This window comes from Miniopterus schreibersii (genome assembly GCF_964146895.1).
Source record: "Miniopterus schreibersii genome assembly, chromosome: 9".
NCBI classification, from domain to species: Eukaryota; Metazoa; Chordata; class Mammalia; order Chiroptera; family Miniopteridae; genus Miniopterus; species Miniopterus schreibersii.
Window position 1 is genome coordinate 72,963,955 of NC_138118.1, and position 21,857 is coordinate 72,985,811.

Here is a 21,857-nt window from a genome sequence, read left to right on the forward strand (position 1 = left end):
TTGTACCAGTTGCATCCTTGTGGTGTTTAATTTGCTTCTCTATCCTCTGTATTTCTTGTAGTCTAAAAGTTAGCTGTGAAGACAAATTCTACTTCACATTTTTGACAAGACTGTGCTATAGGTGATGTTATAGACTTCATGTTATTTCATTACCTCAAGCCCCACATAGAGTCAGGCTGCCTCACTTTTAGTAGTGTTTAAATTGTTCAGGCAGTGGCAGCCTGGTTCCTGCATCTCTCACTTAGTGATTTTAGTATCTTGTGATTACCATTATCTGAATCATTTTGAGATAATTAGGGGTTGCAAGATGGTGGCTTTCTAATTTGATCATTCCTTCCACGTTTATTAGCTAGAATTCTTCTGTAGAGAAGAATTTTCCTATACCCGTTAGGCTTTTTTGGTTACCCTGAAATACCGTTCATACTGGAAAGGCAGGAAAGATCTTTATTTCCTTTAATTATGCAATTTTAGAGTAGTGTGTTGGTTACCTAGCAACCTCCGTGATGTCCATAGAATACCTTTTTTCTTTTTTTTGAATGTCACTATGAACTAATGGCTTTACACATTGAATGTGAATGTGTTTCTGTCAGTTGCAGTTGTTTGATGCTCAAATTACTCTATTTTGGGGGGCAGGGGGAGCTTTCTGTATTCATTTGATATGGCAATACTGGCTTTTGATAGTTTCCTTGCTTTCTGGCATAATAAGATGTCCCAAGCTCAACTGGTACATATCCTGGAATTGGCTGTTTCTGGATTAGAGTTTTTATTGTTAAGTATTTTATTCTATTATCATTACTGGGTATTGGAGGAGCAAACAATTTTCTTGTGTTTTACTTATCAACTGGCAAACCATTAAGAGTGAATGAATGACTGATAGACTAGACTGAAGAGGCCCCAGACTTCAAGCTGGATGCAAAGCTGCCTGAAACTTTAGGGCTGCCTTCCATAGGGGTCTGATGAATACATTCAATGTAAAATGCCTGTATTAGAAGAAGGGCATGCATTGGTATTCAGCAGTTCAACCCTGTGGATTGACTTCTCTCCTTGACCACCTCCATCATAGTTAGAGCCTGGACAACCGAAGTACTTGACGTGCTTTCCCAGTCTCTGTTCTACAACTAGGGGTGGCCCTGTGACTTAGTTCTGGCCAATGACACATTGTGAAAATCTTTTGGAGGGCATGCTTGTAGAAAAATTCCTTTTTACTTGATAAAAGGAATAGCTGATTTTGTGTTCTTTCTTCCTTGATTTGGATATGATTTCTGGAGCTCTGGCAACCATGGAAAAATGCCCCGAAACAATGTCAACAACAGCATCTCTCCACACTTTTTAAAAGTAGTCTACATTTAATAGAGCCTCTGTTAATTGGATTATTGTGTTATTTGCAGAAGAAAGCATTCCTGACTTACACATCACTGCAAAATGGTGGTAATACCTATCGCGTTTTGTGAGGGCTAAATACAGGGTGGGGCAAAGGTAGGTTTACAGTTGTGAGTACGTGAAAGTTTACTCTTGCATTATTATTTATTTATTATTGTATTTTCCATGTGAACAACTGTAAACCTACTTTTGCCCCATCCTGTATATAAAATATCTAACACTTGCCTAGGCGATTTTCATGTCCCTCTGTCTATATTCCTTCCTAGATTAATTTAGCTACCTTTTGGGAGGAAATGATTGTTCCGTTACACATGTTTTATTAAAGCAGAAAAAAACACATACAATATCCTAATTAGCAAAGGTGCCAGTTTTATACAAGGTTAGGATAATGTTTTGTAGTTTGTTCCATAGTTCTGTTTGTCGTGCCTAATATTTTTGTTGAGTTGTTTGTTCAGAAGAATTTACTCCTCCAGCATCTTCCTGGAAGAGTCCAAAATTGAGCTAAGCCTTTTTAAATCATTTCCCTCTAGATTCATTAAATTGTAATTGCCTACAGAGACAATTCTGTAAGCTCACAGAGCCTGGCAATTTTTGTTATTATCTTTGTTACTTTAACTGCTGCCTAAAATCAGGGCTATGTGCTCATAAAGAGATAAAACTAGCAGCAGCAGCCCACAAGGTGGAGAGATCAGGGCTCCTTCCCCTAAAACCTCTCTATAAAATGCAAGTGTGCCTGGGAAGCTTTGAAGTTTGTTGGCTAAGGTTGAGCTACCACATAACACCTTGGTGGAGAATACAGTTGATCCTTGAACAACACGAATTTGAACTGCGGGTGTCCACTCATATGTGTTTTTTAATTCAATAAGTAGTGCAGTTCTATAATTGTATTTTTTTTATGATTTTCTTAACACTTTTTTTAGCTTGCTGCAAGAATACAGTATATAATACACATAACATACAAAATATGTATTGACTGTTTATGTTATTGGTAAGGCTTTCTGTCAAAAGTTCTATGTGGATTTTTGACTGGGGTGTCAGCACTCCTAACCTCTGCATTGTTCAAGGGTCAACTATAATTAACAAAAAGTAATGAGCATGTCAAAATGCAAATAGTCCTATCTGAGCAGGAGAACCAACTTTATAACGGGAAAAAGGGCACTAAAAAGAAGGGGGGGGCACCTAAACAATTTGATTGCATACCAGTTTGCTGTTGGACCTGAAATATTCAGGAAATACCTTTAAAATAAGGTATTGTAGTTCAACGAATTATTTTTCTTTTTTGCGGATTCTCCTGCCCAGAGAATTTATAGAGATCAAGCTGATCTTTAGGGAGCCTCAGAATTTAATGACCCCTGAGAAGTGATGAATTTCTATCCCCTTTCCAGGTTTGCTAGCCCAAATTATGGCCAAATTACCAATCGCATGGTAATTCAGCTTTTTTTTTTTTTTAAAGTATCTTTATTGATTTCAGAGAGAGGAAGGGAGAGGGAGAGATGGAAATATCAATGATGAGAGAGTCATTGATCGGCTGCCTCCTGCACACCCCCTACTGGGGATCAAGCCCGCAACCCCGGCATGTGCCCTGACCAGGAATCGAACCTCGATCTGCTGGATCCTAAGTCGATGCTCAACCGCTGAGCCACGCGGGCCGGACTAATTCAACTTTGAAAAGGATTTTGTGTTGAATTTTTCCAAAGGTTTTAAAAACATTTTAAATTGTTTCTACCTCTTCCTGCTTAAACCCGCAATTCGCTTTCTTCAAAGAACATGTAGCTTTAGTGACACCGAAACTGGAAGGAGACGCCCAAGGCTACTGATTTTACATCCCTGCTTTTTAAACGCCTGTTTCGAAGACAAAGCTGGAGATTATGGGGAGGTAGGCCGTATCCAGAACCTTCTCAAAACTGGGGAAAAGCGCTGTCCAAAGAAATAAACAATGTTCAGTGCGTCCATTATACGCAAGGAATTGCACTCCCTTGTCACCTGTCACTTTACAGGGAATCCAGCCGGAAAGAGATCCGCGGGGTTTGCGGAGGGCGGCGAATAGCATCTCATGTGGGGCGTGGCGGTGCCTGCAGACAGCAGGTTTCTCGGGCCCGCGTGGGCGGCCCGGCGAGGTCACATGGGGTGTGGGCCGGACCAATAGGGAGGCGCGCGGGAGGGGGCGCGGCGGGGCGGGGCGGGGCCGGTCCAGGCTCCTCCGGGGCGGGCTCAGCGCGCGCCGCCGGAGCCTCTCGCCTCCCCGCTCCCCGCGGGCCATGGAGCGGCTGACGCTGCCTCCCGGCGGCGCGGCGGCCCTGGACGACTACCTGGAGTACCGGAGGTGAGGCGGGCCCCCCGCGGGCGAAGGCGCCGCCAGCCGGGCGTCCCCGCAGCGGGAGCAGCGCTGGTGGCGCGGGCAGGGGCGGGCGGGGGCGGGCAGGGGCGGGCATCCGTTCCCGGGCTGTTAGCGGAGGCTTCGAGTTTCGTCTTTCTGTCATTAAATATTTTAATGACACTCAGTTATGTACAAATAAGTCTCTTCCGCGGCTGACTACGAGGTCTTCGCTCCGATGCCTTCCTTGCAAGGATTATGAACTCCGGTGTATGCCAAGGTCCAGGGGTTTTTCCTAAACGGCATTGAAAAGGACGCGCTGCGTGCTCGGGCCCTTGAGAGTGAGCGGCAGTGGGCGTGATGCTCGTGTAGCCGGAGGGCGGGCTGATGCTCGTGTAGCCGGAGGGCGGGCCGCGAGCTCCCACCCGCTCCCGGCCCCGGGCGCCGGCTCGGGGAGGAGGACCCTGGCGGCGTTTGGTGGCGCTGGAGGGAGTCCTCTCCCCAAGCTGGAGCCGCCGCCCGCCCTTTGGCCCTTTGGTGCTCCTGCGGGGACGTGTTCTTTTTTTTTTTCGGTCTCCCAAAGAAGGTTTTTGACAGTTGGGAAACTGGGTGAGCGGAAATTACTGGAGAGGAACAGGCAGGAGGGTGCAGAACTGGGGGTGGAGGGATGTGTGTGTAGTAAGGGGAAGCGACGTAACCCCGGCTGGGTCTGGGAAACCCGAGCGAGAGGGGCAGCTCTGCGTAAAGGTGGCCGCCCCCAATCACCCAGCAAAGGGGTTTCCCATCTGACTGCGCTCCCTCTGCCTGTCCCGTGGTGTAGTTTTGGGTAACGCCTAGAAATGTGTTGTACTTCTGAGCCAGAAAAGTGAGGGTGAGGAGCTTGATGGATCAGGCCTCATTCTGGGTTCAGATGGGTCCAGGTAAACACCCAGAGTCCTGTGCCCAGAACAGCTTCCACCCAGCCCTCACCCAGGGCAGAGCAGGCCCCCTTAGCCTCCAAGTCTCCAGGGCTTTTCACTGAGACCAAGCTGCTGGGCCCTGGTGTTGACTGGTAACTTAGGTATTTAGATGTTTAGATATGCAGACCGTGGGCCTCTGGTTGTAGGCTCTTGTCTGGTCTAGAAAATGTTTCGGCTTGGTGGAAATTTTTTTTTTTTTCAAATATAAATAGCCTGGAACAATCCCTTTAAAAGTTAGAGCCTGCTATTCAAAGTGTAGCAATCCTGGATCAGCCTGTAGCGCCCCCGCCCCCCCAGCTTGTTAGATATGCAGACTCTCAGGCCTGCTCTAGACCATTAATCTGAATCTGCATTTGGACTGGATCCCTTGAGTATTGTGTAATACAATAAAGTTTGAGCTGCACTGGGTTAAAATTTAGATGTAAATGATCTCTTTTTTTTAAAGACCTGAATTGGACTTAAATTAAGTTTTCACTACCTGTTGGTATACTTCTTGGTAGCTATAATAAAGTGAAATGGCCCCCAAATGATCTCAGAATAAAATGTCCCTTTGTTTTTTTACTATTGTGTATCTAAGTGATTTGAGGAAGAAGGTCGTGATGGTTCCATAGCTTCTGAATTGGTTTTATTTACTTACCTCAACTAAAGTCTTTAAAGAATGGTAAAAGGTGTGGATTGCACAGAAAATTATGTAGCATTCTGCAAACAACACTTTACATGACATTTATTTATTTATTTTAAAAATATATCTTTAGTGATTTCAGAGAGAAGAAGGGAGAGGGAGAGTGAGAAACATCAATGATGAGAGAGTCATTGATCCGCTGCCTCCTGCACGACCCCGACTGGGATTCGAGCCCACAACCCAGGGAATGTGCCCTGACTGGGAATTGAACCATCACCTCCTGGTTCATAGGTTGACACTCAACCGCTGAGCCACGCTGGCTGGGCAGAGTATAATATTTTTAACCTGGAAGATAAATAACCAAGGCTTAAGAGAATTATTTTGTTGTTGTTGCAGAATTGTGGGTGAGGACGATGGAGGGAAACTTTTTACCCCTGAAGAATATGAAGACTACAAAAAAAGAGTTTTACCGATGCGCCTACAGAACAGATTGTTCGTGAGCTGGCGATCACCAACTGGAATAGATTGTAAACTTGTGGGCCCAGAGACACTGTGCTTTTGTACACACAGGTAAGATATTTTATTGCTAAGTTTTCTGGTGATTAGCAAGTATAAAACTGTAGCAGAGCACATCTTCCTTCTATAAATAACATTGCTTGTGATAATTGAGAAACATTTAAAATAGGCATTTGTGTTATGCACTAGAAATGATCTAAAATTCTTTTTGCTATATTTAAAAAATTCTATTATATCCTATTAGAACTTAATACAGTCCATTACCTTAAGTATTTCTTCTCTTGCCATTGATTGGTAAAAATGATGCTGATGCCCCCCTGGCTTTGTCAGAGGTGCCTCAATTAGGCTGGAGAGCACAGTGTACCGCTCCCACCACTGGACCAGGTGGTCGAGGATGGGACATCAGGCTGCAGAACTGCTTGAGTTGACCCACACTGACCAGGTTCTCAATCTACAAAAAGAAGAGTTAATTGTCAAATTTTCTAATCTCACTTTATACTTTAAGAAAAGCACTTTGTCAATACCTTTCTTTAAACCAGGGGTGGGGAGTGTCTGGCCCGCTGGCTGTATACGCCCCTTGAAATTATTTGTTCTGGCCTTGCCAAGGCAACTGCAAGCAGGACTCGGAATTCAAAAATCTAGGAGCTTTTTTCATAGCTAATTTTTAAGTTGATAATTTTGTATGGCCCGAGAATGATGTTATAAATATCCATATGGCTCCTGGCAGAACAAACGTTCCCCACCCCTGCTAAACAAACATATGAAGCTCACAGCTTTTTATTACACATGGTCTGTTTCCAAAAAAAACACATGGAGCAAAGGAAGTAACACGAGGCCTTGATGGCATGTCGTCTCTACCTGAGGTTTGTGTTTGGCTGTGTTTGTTGTGTTCTACTTGAAATTTTACTACTGTCACAGGTCACAGTTGTAAAGCTCAAAAGGACAAAGCTGCTTCATGGAAAAAAAATCACTGAATCCACGATATGTTTTTAGTTAACAACTTTAACTTACTGTTCTAAAGCAACCATGGAAGGAGGACCGCCCTGTTCTGATAGTGTCTGGGGCTCTTTCACGAGACACTCTTTGTATAGTTACTATTTACAGACTTGCAGTTTGCCAAAGGTTGTTAGGCAGTTGCTAGGATGAGTAATGTACACAGATCGACTTGAAATTTATTTAGCAACTCTAACTAAAAACACTGTGGAGGAGAGGAGATTGTGAGTTACATTGATATCTTTCAGAATTGATAAATTCGTGTTAGTTTTAATTTTTATTCTTGTACAAATTTAGTGTCTGTCTCTTATCTATACATACATATACAGCATGAAATTAACCTTCAAAATGGACCCAACTCAACTTTGATGCAAAAGGTCTTTAGTACCAGTTACTCAGTGAGATCTGTCTATACAGTCCCCCCACCCCATTATAAAAGTGAAACATGGTTATTAAGGAAAATGCAGAATATATAGAAAAGTAGAAAGAAGACTCACCACCCAAAGCCAGCTGCTGTTAATACATTTTACTATATTCATGTAATTTATTTACATAGTTCATTTAGTTAATTATGTGTACGTGTAAGTATTGAACCAGTTTTCCATGACAGAATCACAGAAATATGTTTTCACATTATGTGGTAATCACAAACAAGATTTTTAATACCTGCCTGATATTTGAGCTGGTTCATTGTGTGTTCCCCAGAGGTGTGAGAGTGTCTCAGGGATGTACCAAGTGGAAGGGTAGGTTAGGGGAAGGGCAGACTCCAATTCTGGCTCTTTCCCTTGCTTCGACCAATTCTGCTTTTTATCTATTTTACATATTATGGTTTTGTAATATGTAAATTACAGAATTCTGTAATTCTGTAATTCAAATAAATTATTTGAAGAAAGGGTTTCACTGATAAAAAGTTTGAAGACTATTATCTTGTAATTAAGTTAATGATGCTTTTGTTATTAGTGCTGTGTGTGTATGCATGGGTATATATATGTATATATTTTGCTATTGTAAGTACTATTGCTACTACTGTATTTATGCACACACTCTATACATGGAATTATTTTCTTAGGGTATATTTTCAAAAGCGAACTGTCAATGTTAAAGGATGGATCTATTTAAGTTTTTTAAAACATTGAATGGGATTGCTTCTTTTGTAATACTCTTGGCAGCATTGTGAATTATATATAGTTTAAAAAGAGCTTTGGCTTTCTTTGCTAAGTGAAAAATAGTATATCATTATTTTAACTTCTATTACCTAAATTAATATCGAGAATAATAAATTTAATATTATTTTACTGAATATCACCTTGTGAGAAAAAAGGAAGTGGTCTATTTAAGAAAATTATTTAGTGTTTTAACAGAGAGCTTTGGCTTTTAAAAATGTTGATAATTTATTTTCAAGTTAAAAGTTGAAAATTAAATTATATTAAAATAAATTACATTAATATATGTTTATTGAACTTATTTCAGTTTTAAATAGCAAACCTATAACAGTAAATTCAAGTAATGCACTTTAATAAAAAGAATTTTTTTTATAAAGAACTTATTTCATACTCCTAGGTTGTACTTTATTTTAAAAAGCCTATAGCGGTACATACTTTAAGGGAATTATATGACATTTCTTTGTATATTGCTGTGATTACTAAAAATAAAAATCTAAGAGTGAAGGTTTTCTCTGATCAAAGTAACATAGCTGCAGGTAGGAGAGTTTATTTTCACCTTACTAACAAGAACAGTGAAACAAAACTAAAATTAAAAAGAATCATTTTGCATTTAACAGAATAGAAGTAGGTAATTGCTGGCATTACCTGCATTGTGTTTTTATTTCTTCTCTTTTATTTTTATTTTTTTTAGGTATAAACAACATAAAACTGACTTTGAAATGATTCCACAGCAGCGCCCCATTAGTCTGCCTTGCCGGGTGACTGGCTGCCAGTGCAGGGCTTACCTTTATGTCCCTTTGAATGGTACGCAGCCCATTCGCTGCAGGTGCAAGCACTTTTCGGATCAGCACAGTGCCGCGCCTGGCTTTATGTGCAATGCCTGTGAGTTACATTATTATAAATACACCAACAGACTGTTTTTATTTCCTTATTGAGTATTTAACCCTTTGAGGTCATATTAAATTTGGACATGGGTGTCGTACTGGTCAGAATTAAGAGCTTTCAGAGAAATTATGAACTAATACATGAATGAATAGAGTTAAGATTCATATGGTTCCTTGCTGTGGTGGCTGAGAGCAGACATACGACCGGAACAGTAAAAAAGCTTTGGTGGCTGAGAGTAGACAAACGACCGCAAAGGGTTAATGTGTCTTTGTGCCAGTTTTATTCAGCTGTAGAGTCAATATGAAACAACTAAGAAAAATTTGGTAGGTAGCTACTCTAAAATTTTATTTTTAAATTTTTATTGATTTTAGAGAGAGGAAGGGAGGGGGGAGAGAGAGGAAGAGAGAGAGAGAAAGGGAAACATCAATGTGAGAAAAAAACGATGTTACCTCCTGTATGTGCCCTGACCGGAAATCAAACTTACAACCTTTTTGATATACGGGATGGTGCTCCAACCCACTGATCTACCCAGCCAGGGCCTTCTTTCCTTTTTATGGTTAAACAATATTCTGTTGCATCCTTTCTTTGTCTATGGGTTGGCCTTCTAATATGGCTTTTATGGGGAATTGAGGCATAGAGAGGTTTCCACATTATCTCTTCACCTGGTCCCGGCCCCTGGTTGTCCCCCCCACACCTGCTTTTAACTCAGTATTTGAGGAGAGGGCCTGTATTTCCTGGCTCTCCAGCATTCAGCCCAATTCTATTAGTCCTCATTGGTTTTTCCAAATTTTTTTTCCCCCCCTGCTACTACCCATTACTGCTTTAGAATCTTTTAGAAGTAAGAGCAGTGACTGGGAGGGAGTTCAAGGTCTGGAGGTAACAGCTACAGGGGTTAGAGGACAACACATGATGGATCCAGATTCAGGTGATTTTGGCTAAGCTGAGCGTTTTGAGGGCAGACAGCTCAGTTCCTATATTTAAAAACATTCAACTTGCTTTACACCTCGATTCAGGTTCCAAGTGTTCAGGATTCCATAGCTGCTTCACTTGTTCTTGTGGTCAGCCTGCATATACCCATGACACAGTAGTGGAAACCAAGCAAGAAAGACTGGCTCAGGGAAGACCGGTGGGACAGGATGTTCCTTACGCAGCAGTGGGAGGATTAACTGGCTTCAGCTCCCTGGCAGACGGCTACATGCGGTTAGATGGCAGTGGGGTTGGTAAGTGCCGACGCAGAAATGTGAGCCTGCCGTAGTTTTTATGTGTGTTAGCAGTACTGAATGAGGCCTTAGGTTTGTTTAGCACTTTATATTCTTAATGTTTTTTTCAGAAAATATTCTCTTATTTGATTTTTATTTTTTTAAAAAGGTTTAATTGCCACTATACAACAGATGGTCATTAGAGAAAATTTAGAAGTCACAAGAGAAAAGATTATTCTCTTATCCAATACTTGTATCCAAATGCCAGCCCATAACCACATTGTTTGTAATAGTTGAATAATAAATATTTCCTTTATTTGCTATAATACAGTTTACCTATTATTTTATTGTATGTAATTTTTACCATTATAACCATCTCATTTTGGAAACATGGACTCTGTTCATGTGTGAGTATGCACATGCATGCGTGTACATGTAATCACATCTATAATAATGCATGCTCACATGCATGCATGTGTATGTACAGAATCGAACCATCAGCCTTTTGGTATATGGGATGATGCTCCAAGCAACTGAGCCACACCAGCCAGGTAATTGTTATTCCTCATGGTATGTTTTGATATTTGGTATGGTAAAGTCCTCCTGTTTGTGGGTTTTTTTCAAGATGGCCTTGATATATTTGTCTTCTCTTCTAACTAGTTTTACAAGTAGCTTGTTAAATTCCAGAAATAAATCATTTTTCAATGTTTATGGGTGCATGATTCTATTAGGCACATGCAGTGGTTACAGAAAACCCAACTATCAGTGGCCAAAAATAATGAATGGTAATGATACTGATGGTGACCAGGAGTTGTTTCAACCTCTTTACATCTGTTACCTCATTTAATCCCCATGACAACTCTGAGTTAGGTGCTGTTATTAATCCTATTTTACAGAGATCAGGAAAGTCAGCACAGAGAGTAAAACATCTTGTTCTGTGTTACTCAGCTAGTAAGTGGCGGTGTTGGGTTCATCCCATGTTGTTCCGAGCACCTTAGTCTGCCTCATTGTTGTCTGTTTCTGTGTAATTGCCATGTTGTTTTCATCACTATAGCTTTATAGTAAATGAACATTTATGACTTCATTGTATTATTCCAGAACCTTCCTGATTTCTTCTTACCTTTTCATTCTTTTAGAACTTTGGCATTTTTGAAAACGTATTATTATAAAAATATTCTTTTATTTTAGTTGAGATCACATTGAATAATGTAGGAAGAATTAGTATTTTAAAATATTGAGTCTCTTCATTTATTTGTCTTCTTCTGTGTAGCTAAGTAGAATTCTGAATTTATCTTCACAAAAGTCCTGTACAATTCTTAATTTTGTTTATAGGTATTTCATCTTGACTTTTTACAGCTATCATGCATGGGTGCTTTTTCTTCCTTTATATTCTCTAGCTGATTATTGTTTGTTTATAAAAAAGCAAATGTTGCCCTGGCCAGTTTAGCTCAGTAGTTAGAGCGTAGGCCTGTGGATTCGGGTTCGATTCTGGCCAAGGGCACGTACCTGGGCTGTTGGCTTGATCCCCAGCCCTGGTCCGGTGAGTGCGGGAGGCAACCCGTCGGTGTGTCTCCCTCACATCGACGTTTCTCTCTCTCTCTCCCCCGCCCTTCCACTCTCTTTAAAAAATCAATGGAAAAATATCCTTGCTGCCTTTGCTACGAGTCATTATCTCTACCTTTAACCTTAGAGTTTTAAATAAATGTAAAGTCGATTTTGCAAACAATGGTATTTGTGCCTCTTCTTCCCAATATTTCTGAGTCTCCGGTACTTCCAGAGCAACACTAAGTGGCGGTGGTAGTAGCTGACATCTTTGCCTTTTTGTGACTTCTGGGATTTTATTACTTAAGCACCTTTATAATATAAGGAAGGAAAACCTGCCCCCTTTGGCCCTTGAGGGAAGGTGGGGTGAAGAAAGGTGAGAGGGAGGGGAGGAAACATGAACTACTTTTGTCTTGACTCCAGCTGTAGGGGAGCCCGGGGTCCAGGGAGTCTGCTCGGTTGGCCGTGGAGGCCTGGGCGGAGGGGACCTCTTGCTGGAATTCGGTTCCTTTATGTTGCAGAAGGAGTCCAGACTTCCCAGCTTGTAACTGAGCTGTGAGGCAGGGGCCGTGTCATGGCGTCTGTCATAGCAAGGGGCAAGGGTGACCCCAGAGCAGAGCTGGAGGTGGTCCCCTGAGCCCTGGGGGACTCAGTAGAGGGGTGGCAGGCGCCCAGTGGCCTGTATGTGAGAGTGAGGCTAGCAGGCCCTACGCAGCTAAGAGACTGACTCACTTAGGCCAGCCTGGCCGCTGGAATCTAGTGCACGCAGCAGCCAGAGGACAGCGCAGGGACCTGGCTGGACCTGAGCACCCCTCCTACAGCCCACAGGCCACAGAGAGGGGAGTGCGCAAGGAGGGGGCGGGAATCTGAAAGGCTGAGCCCACACTGCTTCCATTATAAGAAAGGACTAACTTTTAAAACCAAATAGGACTGAAAGTTTATTTTCTGTCCCTCTACCCGCAGGATGGAGATAGGGGTGTGAGGGAGGTGGTGGTTTGTGAAAAAGGTAGAGCATCTATATATAAATTTTCCCTGCACTTCCTTTCCCTTGGTTCAAAAGTCAGTTATATCTGCAGCAGTTGGTCTTTGCAGTTCGTGGCTGTGCTGTTTCCTCATTTCATTGAGGAAAGTTTCTTTATTTTTCATCCTCTGTTTTTAGTTGTTTTCCGAGTGAGGAACAGAGTAAAAATACACGTATTCTGCCCTCTTAAACTAGAGGTTCTTTATTGCTTTCATTTTAGTATTTTATAACTATGTTAACGTTCTTTACTCTTTGCTGACCTACCATCACGTTTGTGCTTTTTTTTCTTTCTCTGAAAAAGGTGTCCGAGAAATACAAAACCACTTTTACCCATTTGCCCTTACTTTATGTAGCTGGTAAAATCTTTAAAAAAATTTCTTTTACAGACAGGATTTTTCTAACGATTCTGTTGAGGTTCTAATTTTTTTCACATTTGAAATAACTTCTTTGTATCCTAACAAATAGAGATTTAATTTTTGTTCTTCATGTGTTGTGTTATCAGGTGCACCCTCGGCTGAATTTTTTGACTCTCCAGGTATGGCCACGGACCACCCATTTCTAAAAGCATTTCAAACATCATCTAGTGCTTCTCCAGAAACAGATGGTAATGAAATTAAATTGAGAAATGTGTTTGGATGTAGAAAATAAGAATATAGATTGGTTAATTGATAGCTCTCTTTTTCCCCAGTATCCACAATTTATTATTTTGTTTTATATTGGCCAGGCAGTGAGAGAAAGCAAGAAACTTTATTTTTTATTGGGGAAAAATTGCTAAATCTGAGAATTATGAGGATTCTGATAATACAATAATTTGAAGTTTTAAAACCTTGTTCAGGTACGTTATTGCTCTGACATCTGAAGGAGAGAGCCCTCTAGTGGACTATTGCCTTGATCCTTTAGGCTCTCCCGAACAGGATGCAATCCAGTAATAGTTACAGGTTAGCAAGGCTTTATCATTTATTAATTATACATTAAAAATGAATAGAATTCACTTTAAGCACTAGTATTCCATTTCCTTAATTGAAAGCAGAACAAAAATATCTGTTTTATTAGGTATTTAACCTTTAAAAATATTTTAAAATGAGAATTTTCTTTGATGTATTTGTATTTTCATACCACCTTTTCATGTACCCTTTCTCCACAAGGGTTTTAAGGCTGCCACTTACAACAACACACAATGAAGTATGATAAATAGAGAAGATCAAAACCAAGAAAAACGACACAATTGTGTCCATGTTCAAGGTTGTTGTGATTGTTGCATTAAGCTTCGGTTTTGGCTGAGTGCAGTGGTAGCCAGGGCATAAAGGAAGGTGTGATCAGTTTAATACTTTTCATTATTAGAGGAGGAAACATGAGTTCCTCCGTGCCAATGTAAGTTACACCAATGCTGGGTTTTAAAGACGTCTATATAGTGACCCTCAATGATGCAGTGGCCTGAGGGCCTTAGAAACTTTTTTTTCAGCAAATGCAGCAAATTTCTAATAGTCGCCCATGATAAAACTGGTAATATACCATTTTACCATATAAATGCATTTTATCATTAAAATGTAACTTAATAAAGGTGATTCTCCAAAAGGCTTTGCTTAGACTCTGGTCCAACATGATCCAGGGAACGACCCAGTTTCTAGACAAATGGATAGATAGCACATGTTCTAAGCATTTTTTCTTATTTTTCTCAACAAAGCTTTTGTTTGATAGTTGACAGAGTGTGGTGATTGTTGGGAGTTATTATAATTTTTGTGTTGTTGGTTGAGGGTAAATTCACGTGTTTTAAAAACGAGAACAGGTATTGAGGTTGATACTCTATCTTGGATATGAAGGGACCCAACCAAGACATTCACCTGAAGCGAAGGCAAACTTTTCCATTTCTTTCTGCACATTAAAACTAGTGCTTGATTAGTTTTAAAAAGTGAATACCACCCTGGCCAGTGTGGTTCAGTTGGTTGGGCATTGTCCCATGCACCAAAAGGTTGCCGGTTCAATTCCTGGTCAGGACACATGCCCGGGTTTCACGTTCGTAGAGGGCGTGCAGGAGGCAGCAGACCCGTTTCACTTTCACATTGATGTTTTTTCTCTCTCTCTCCCTTCCTCTCTCTCTCTAGAAATCAATAAAAATTCTTTTAAAAAAGTGAATACCATGGAAAATGGTTAAAATTATTTTACTTTTGAAAAATTTCAAAGCCCCTAGAATCATCGCTATGGGTGGCTACACAAACTGTCTTAGTCTGTTCAGGTGGCTATAACAAAATACCGTAGGCTGAGTGGATTATAAACAACAGAAATTTATTTCTTACAATTCTGGAGGTGGAGAAGTCCAAGATCAAGGCACCAGCATGGTTGTGTTCTGGTGAAGGCCCTCTTTCAAATTATAGCCAGCACCATCATTTCCTTGTGTCCTCACATAGTGGGAGGTTGAGGGGTCTCAGTGAGGTCTTTTATAAGAACACTAACCCCATTCGTGAGGGCTCCATCCTCATGACCTAAGTACTTCCCAAAGGCTCCACTTCCTAAGAGCGTCATATTGGGCATTAGGATTTCAACATATGAATTTTTTTTTGGGGGGGGGGGACAAACATTCAGACCATAGCACTTCTATAATTGCTTCTGTGTATTATCTGTTACAGTGGTACATGAATTTCTAGGTTAGCTATAAAATGTAAAATGTAATTAAACAAAGCTAAGTGTGCTCTTATATGAAATAGCTATATTGTGTTATTTAATATGAACCAGCTGAATATTTGCAGAATGTTTGCCAATGAAAATTACTTTTGTCTTAGGATGCTCTGCTTTCTAAAAAAGAATTAGGTAGTAGGATCAATTCTCCATTTAGACCATTTTTGGTTTGAAAAATAAAAAAAATTATCACCAGGTAGGAGGAAAGTTTTCTTTCTGTTTTTTATTTCAGGAAAATTTATAATTATATAAATGTATTAGTTAGAATTGTTTTTTGTTTTTTTTTAAATTAGCAGGTACAAGTAGTCAAGATTCTTCCTTAAGGAGACCTGGAGAGGATGACATGGCTTACTTTGAAAGACGATACCAGGAAAGGGTAAGTCTGTGGAGAAATCTGCTTACAGTAAGCATTTACTTGTAACAAAGACACTATAGAACAATCATACATTGATTGTGGATTGTCATTAAAAATAACTTATGAAGTCTTTACTTATAGATGGTGTTAGGCCTTGGGTCTTAGTTAGTACAATTCAGAGAGAAACAGGACTAATGAATAATGTGATAATACACTGGTTAATTTATGGAGGTCATTAAGATTAACTAAATATACAAATAAAATTGTCAGTAATAACCATCAACTACCAGCAGATTTGTAAATTATGTATCTTGAATTCATAATATTTAGTAGTTCTTAGCGACTTCTAGGTATATCCATACTGAAGTTAAAATTACTCAATATCCTTTAAGAAATAGAACATTAACCATAAACGTATTTTAACACTTTCTAGCGCTTAACAGGATGGAAGTGTTCCCCGATTTCAGTAATGTAATGTGAACTCCTTAGGACTAAGTGTAGTTCTGTATTCTTCTATGTATTTTCACCAGAACGAAGTACAATGCCTTGCACATACTGTTTTCAATAAATATTTATGGAAAAAATAAACATATAATTGATATTCCTTTCATACATGTCATCTAGTTACACATTCGACATATTTCATGCAGTGTTCACATTTGAGAGTTTTGTTTTGGTTATAGCTGGATGAAAGGATGTTGGCTTAATGAGGTATGGGAGGTGTTATCCAGGCATATGGCACAGTCCCCAAAGTGCTTTCATTAGTTTTATTTTATAGTTGCTTTGTGGGCATCTTTAAATCTCTCTAACTAGGTAATAAGTGCCATGAAAGAAAGAAAAGACACTCTTGTCACTTTTTGTCAAATCCTCTAAAACTCTTAGATAAGAAGTTGTTGAGTAACTGAAGGTGTGGGAAAAGGAGACCATTAAATAAACGTACCTTCCAAGAGAAGAGGAAGAGTAGGGGACAGAGACTAGCATGGTTTTCCTGATGAGGAATTTTGAAGTAGATGGGAGGAAACTCACATGATTTAAAGCAGAGCTAGAAAATAGAGCTCTCTGCAGTGACGGGAATGTTCTATATCTGTGCTGTAGCTGTGACTCTCAGTCTAAATTAGCTGAGTTAAAATGTATTCCCTCAGTCACACTTGCCACACTTTGGAGGCTCAGTCGGCACGTGGCTAGCGGCTGCCTTGTTGGACAGGGCAAGGAGTTTTTTCAGAAAGCTCTGGTCTAAGCGAAGGAGGTGGAGTAAGACCTCAGGGAGGAAGATGACATGCTCAGAGTGAGAAAAGGCTATTTTTGCAACATCAGTAAGGATACATTTTTAATCAAGTCAGTCTCTGTTCTTGGAACACACACGTTGGCAGCTGAATTTTAGTTTTTCCTCATAGCTCATGAGTGACAGGGTTCTCGCGCTTCTTCCTTCCTCCTGCAGACGCCCAGGTGGTGCTGGCTGCCTTGAGACATGCCAATGGCGTTTGCTCGTGGGAAGATAATGGAGGGGACTTCTTACCTGTGAATGTTGTGGAGGGTATACCCGGCCACCCAGACTGCTTATTATATCTAGATCTGAAATTTATGGGCTTATGAGATGTAGTTTATAATTCTCTGTCTTGTGTGATTTATGGATTTGTGAGATACAGCTTAAAACTTTCCAGCCTGTGCCATTAGTAGAGTATAAAACCTAAGAAGCCCAAACCTAAACAACTTCTGAGCTGACATGTACCATAAGAACTGTGAGCACTCTTCTGTTACTCCAAAAAACCAAGACATGCACCATTGAGGGAAAAGGGATGATTAAGAAACTGAATCTGATGGGTTCAGAGCCTTTACAAAGTAATGTTATGCTTGTACAGACATACTAGGGAGGGCGATACTGTGGGTTTGGTTTTCCAGACCACCACAATAAAGTGAGTATCGCAGTAAAGTGAGTAGTAATCTTTTTGCTGGTGGAGATTTGCCTTTATTTTGTAAAAAACACAACATCTCTGAAGTGCAATAAAGAAAAGCATAATAAAATGAGATGTGCCTGTAATTCAATGAGCAAATACTTCCTTAACTTTCGTTTATTTAGCATCTTTGCTCTTTTTGATGTTGCTATAAATCTAACACTTGGTCCTAAATGAGAGGGGAAAGGAGATTAGCATTTGTTGAGTGCTTATAATGTATGCTGATCTTTATACATATAATCTTATTTATACCTTTAGAACAAGTCTGAGATGTACCTATTAATTACTATGACCTTTTTTCACAAATGAGAAAATTGTTGGTTAAATAACTTGCCTAAGATAGTTAATACATGATAGAGGTAGGGTTCAAATATTCTTCTTTCTGACTCCAAAACTATGATCTTTGCCTTACAATAGGGTGTTCTTTGGGTGTTCTTCAGATGATGTGTTGACTGATAGTGTTCAAGAGTGATATGTTTGATTTCTGAATGAGGTTCCCAACCAACTCAAAGGAGAAAGAAGGAAAAATGGGGAAGAGACAGAGATGAGATTCATTCAATTTTTTATTAGGAAGTTATTATTTATAATTTGATGAGATTGGATAGACTGGTTTCCTGATATTATTCCTGTCACCTAAGAGGGTAGGGAGCCCTGCCTCCAGCTACCATGCCCCAAATTTTCTCTGCCCTTCTCTTGCAGGGGTAAGGCAGGGATGCTGCCTCTGAGGATTGATGTGTGTGAATGGTAGTCAGAGGCAGGTGGGTTTTGTGTTCTCTGTTTGTTTGTTTTTCCTATGGAAAGGGTTATATTTTCTAAAAGACCAGAAGGCCACTGCTTAGGGTACGCAAGCTTCTTTGCTGCAGTTACAGTGGAGGACATTCTTCAGGAAGGTAACTGTGCAAATGTAGAAACCAGCATTATAGGAAACTGCCCTTAAAGCAGTCCACATTCCAGAGATAACCCAGCTGGATTAGGTGTATTCTGTAACCCTGGAAGTGATGTGCTTAGGCTGCTGGGAGGTGAGGTATTTCAGCTTTTTAAAAATAATATTTCATGGCCATTAAAATTATTTTTATTCATTTTCCCCAAAGAAATACTCATTATATGTTCTTTTTTATTAAAATGCTTCTGTAAAGTTGAATTCAAACCATATTTCAAAAATGCAATCAGGTCCCTTCAACTCTCAGATTTTGGTATTAGTTAATAGCAGCTTAATTGCTACATAGCTATGCGAAGTGGCTGTGGTAAATAAAACACGAATCCAAGTGAGGTACGTGCAACCTTTTCTTTCTTTAGAATGCTTTACAAATTATGATATCAACAAATATTTTAAATTTACAGATAAATATGGAAAAGGCTGCTAAGCGTAAAGGAAAAGCACCATTGCCATCAAACACAAAACCTTCATGAAGACGATTGGGGAAATTAAAGCCATCATCCAAATATATCTTTTTTGTGTTTATTTAAATGTAGTAATGTAGTTTATTTCATCTCAAGTTACTTCTTTTAGTATATAAAAATGTCTGTTTGGATGTTTTCTTAATTTAAATAAGTGAAATACCTTATATTCTTGTTATAAAAATTTATGATTTACTATTTTGTCTATACTTTTTCTTTCTTTAAAATATCTTTATTGATTTCAGAGAGAGGAAGGGAGGGGAGAGAGAGGCAGAAACATCATTGATGACCCCCAGCTAGGGATCAAGCCTGCAACCTGGGCATGTGCCCTGACCGGGAATCGAACCGTGATCTCCTGGATCACAGGTTGACTCTCAACCACTAAGCCACGCCTGGCTGGGCTATACTTTTTTTTAATCTCTCCTAACAAATGAAATTATTTTCATATTAGTCAAAAGTACAGTAAATATCTATAGACTATCATAATTTAACTTTTTCAAGCTACGTTTTAAAAAATTAAAGGTGGCCCTGGCTGGTGTAGCTCAGTTGATTGAACGTCGTCAGGGTACTGAAAGGTCGCTGGTTCAATTCCTGGTCAGGGCACATACCCAGGTTGTGGGTTCCACCCCCGGTCGGGGTGCGTATTGGAGGCAGCCGATCAATGTTTCTCTTTCACATCCATGTTTCTCTCTCTAAAATCAATAAACACATATTTAAAATAAATAAACAAAAAAGATGTTATTGAGTGTTTTGAACAAATATACATAGGGCCACTGTTTCAAAATAGGAAGTTAAAATCCTTAATTTTTTAATTTTTTAAACTTTGTATTGTTGATTTATGTTTTTAAATAAAAAACGATTTCAAAATTATATAATCATTTTCTTGTGGTATCTCCCGATTTTTAAGTTGTTTTGTTAGCTATGCCTTGCATGTATATGTGCTGACCCCTCTTGTGTGCCGTGTCACATTCTCTCTGTCCTGCCTCATACTCCAGCACGGCCGCGAGACACTGCCAAGCAGGCTCCAGATAGCTTCACATGGAAGCCATTTGATGGCGCTTTGTACTGGGGCCATGTAATGACTCTCCAGAGATCCTCTGACACTGTGGCTTGGGATGCCCACTGGAACCCCTGAGCATCATATGTGTATAAAAGATATGGGGGAGTTAATGACCTGGGGACCACCCTTGACGAATGGGAGGTAGAAGCCAATAAAGACTCCCCCTTCCGTCGGCTGGGAAGACAATTCTGAGATGCCTTTCATAAGCTTCCCCAGTCACCCAAAACAGTGGCCAACTCCATAACATAACCTTATTTTAGCTTTCTCTTTTCCCCCTTTCCACTCCCTGATTCCCTCCCTTTGGTCCTGTGGAGGAGAGACTGCTCCATGATGTGACCGCTGCAGACCCACAAGGTGGACCTGCGAGAACAGAGATTGCTTCCCGGAAACCCGCTCAGAGACTGATCATAATCGCTGCTTTCCTTCAGACATACACCAGGACCTCTTCCATGCCCCATGCCCTGCTGGTTCCTGGAACAGGCCTTGTCCTGAGCTGGGCAAGCATGTAAGGCATTTTCCCCTCACGTGGGACTGAACACATACCGATCTCCCCACCCATCCTGCCCTTTTCTATAGAATTCTTTGGTGCCTGCCAAGTGGCAAGGATGATATCCACTTTGTTTTGCAGCCGCCCAAGACATGCCTGGTATGTAAGAGTCCCTGAGTAAACTCTGTTAATTGGGAGACAAGTGGCCTGCCTCTTTCTTTGGTCTTTCCCTGCCCTCCTTTCTGGCTTGGGGCTTTTCCTTGGATCTGCAAGTACAAACAGGTTCTGTAAGATCACTTCCCAAATAAATTACCTGTATGTAAATATTTGTCTTAGGCTTTGCTTTTGGTTGTGGTGGGAGTGGGGGTGGGTAAACCCAGGCTAAGATGGGTACCAGGAACACATTAGAAAGCAAAACTTCAGGACAGGATTCTGTGACTGGATCCTTCACCAGACAGCTGGCAATCAAGACCCCATAGCTGTTGGTAAGTGGGGCAGTGATAACGCCTGGCACATAGCATCACAGTTACTATAGTGGATTTGGGTGAAGTGCAGGTAGAAGGTAACATGTTAGGCTATAAAGTAGTTGTGGCATTAGAATGGAATAGGATTAGTGTAAATTATAAAGATGGAGATGTTCATTAGCTATTGCTAACTGCTTTAGAAACCTTGAGTGAGGAAAATGACATAGGTTCATATTAGCAACTTAAGGCATTCTGGCAATGCCAGAGTGCCTCAATAGCACCCTTCAAGGGAAGTCTCATCTTCTACAGGTGCAGGCTATCTGCGCTGACAACTGGCCCAAATTTAATAAAGTGGCAAGGCTGCAAAGGAAACTGAATGCACAGCCTCGAGCATCTCCTCCAACAAAGTCAGCATGCTGACAGGCTAAGACTGGAACCCTGAATCATGGGACAGGGACACTTGTGTTGGTGAGCTGATCTTGAACCCTCAGGTTTTCTTTAACTTTTGCATTGGCAGAAGCAGTCTTGTCCATTTTGCTAGAGGAGAGCAGTCTGTGCTTGCCTAAAGATCCTGCAAAGACTTTATCTAAGGCACTTGCATTGTAAGGTGACACTTGTCTTTCTCATTACCCACCCCTGCCACCTCTCATTGACTTCAAAGTGGTAACAAGGAATAGGTCCCAGCATACCCTAAGTGGGGAAATTCAGTCCTTCCTGTAGGAGGCTAGGTTACACTCTGAATGAATTGCACATTCTGGTTAAAATGCATTGGCAGGAAATATGTCTGGGGGTTGATCTTGAGGGTGTTGGATCAAGGGATGGAATATAAGGCTTGATAGGAAAGAGTGACACAGATATTCAAATGTAAAAAATG

General features: G+C 40.5%; 1 protein-coding gene across 3 annotated transcripts; it reads left to right on the forward strand.

Annotated features, from left to right (window-relative positions):
- The first annotated feature begins 3,549 nt into the window (after nucleotides 1-3,549).
- On the forward strand, nucleotides 3,550-20,840 carry FAM221A (family with sequence similarity 221 member A). Of its 3 annotated transcripts, XR_013999590.1 has the most exons (8): nucleotides 3,558-3,703; nucleotides 5,672-5,845; nucleotides 8,639-8,829; nucleotides 9,846-10,052; nucleotides 13,097-13,198; nucleotides 15,561-15,643; nucleotides 18,916-19,267; nucleotides 19,572-19,835. XR_013999590.1 is itself a non-coding variant. In XM_081148016.1 (7 exons), exons 1-7 carry the CDS (start codon nucleotides 3,639-3,641, stop codon nucleotides 18,982-18,984), a joined length of 891 nt encoding a protein of 296 aa, XP_081004142.1. In that variant the 5' UTR covers nucleotides 3,550-3,638; the 3' UTR covers nucleotides 18,985-20,840. The 3 variants fall into 3 exon arrangements, 2 of the variants coding, with proteins under 2 accessions (XP_081004142.1, XP_081004143.1); XM_081148016.1 differs by having other exon boundaries at nucleotides 3,550-3,703; nucleotides 18,916-20,840; XM_081148017.1 differs by lacking the exons at nucleotides 18,916-19,267; nucleotides 19,572-19,835 and adding an exon at nucleotides 18,274-18,332.
- The last annotated feature ends 1,017 nt before the right edge of the window (nucleotides 20,841-21,857 follow it).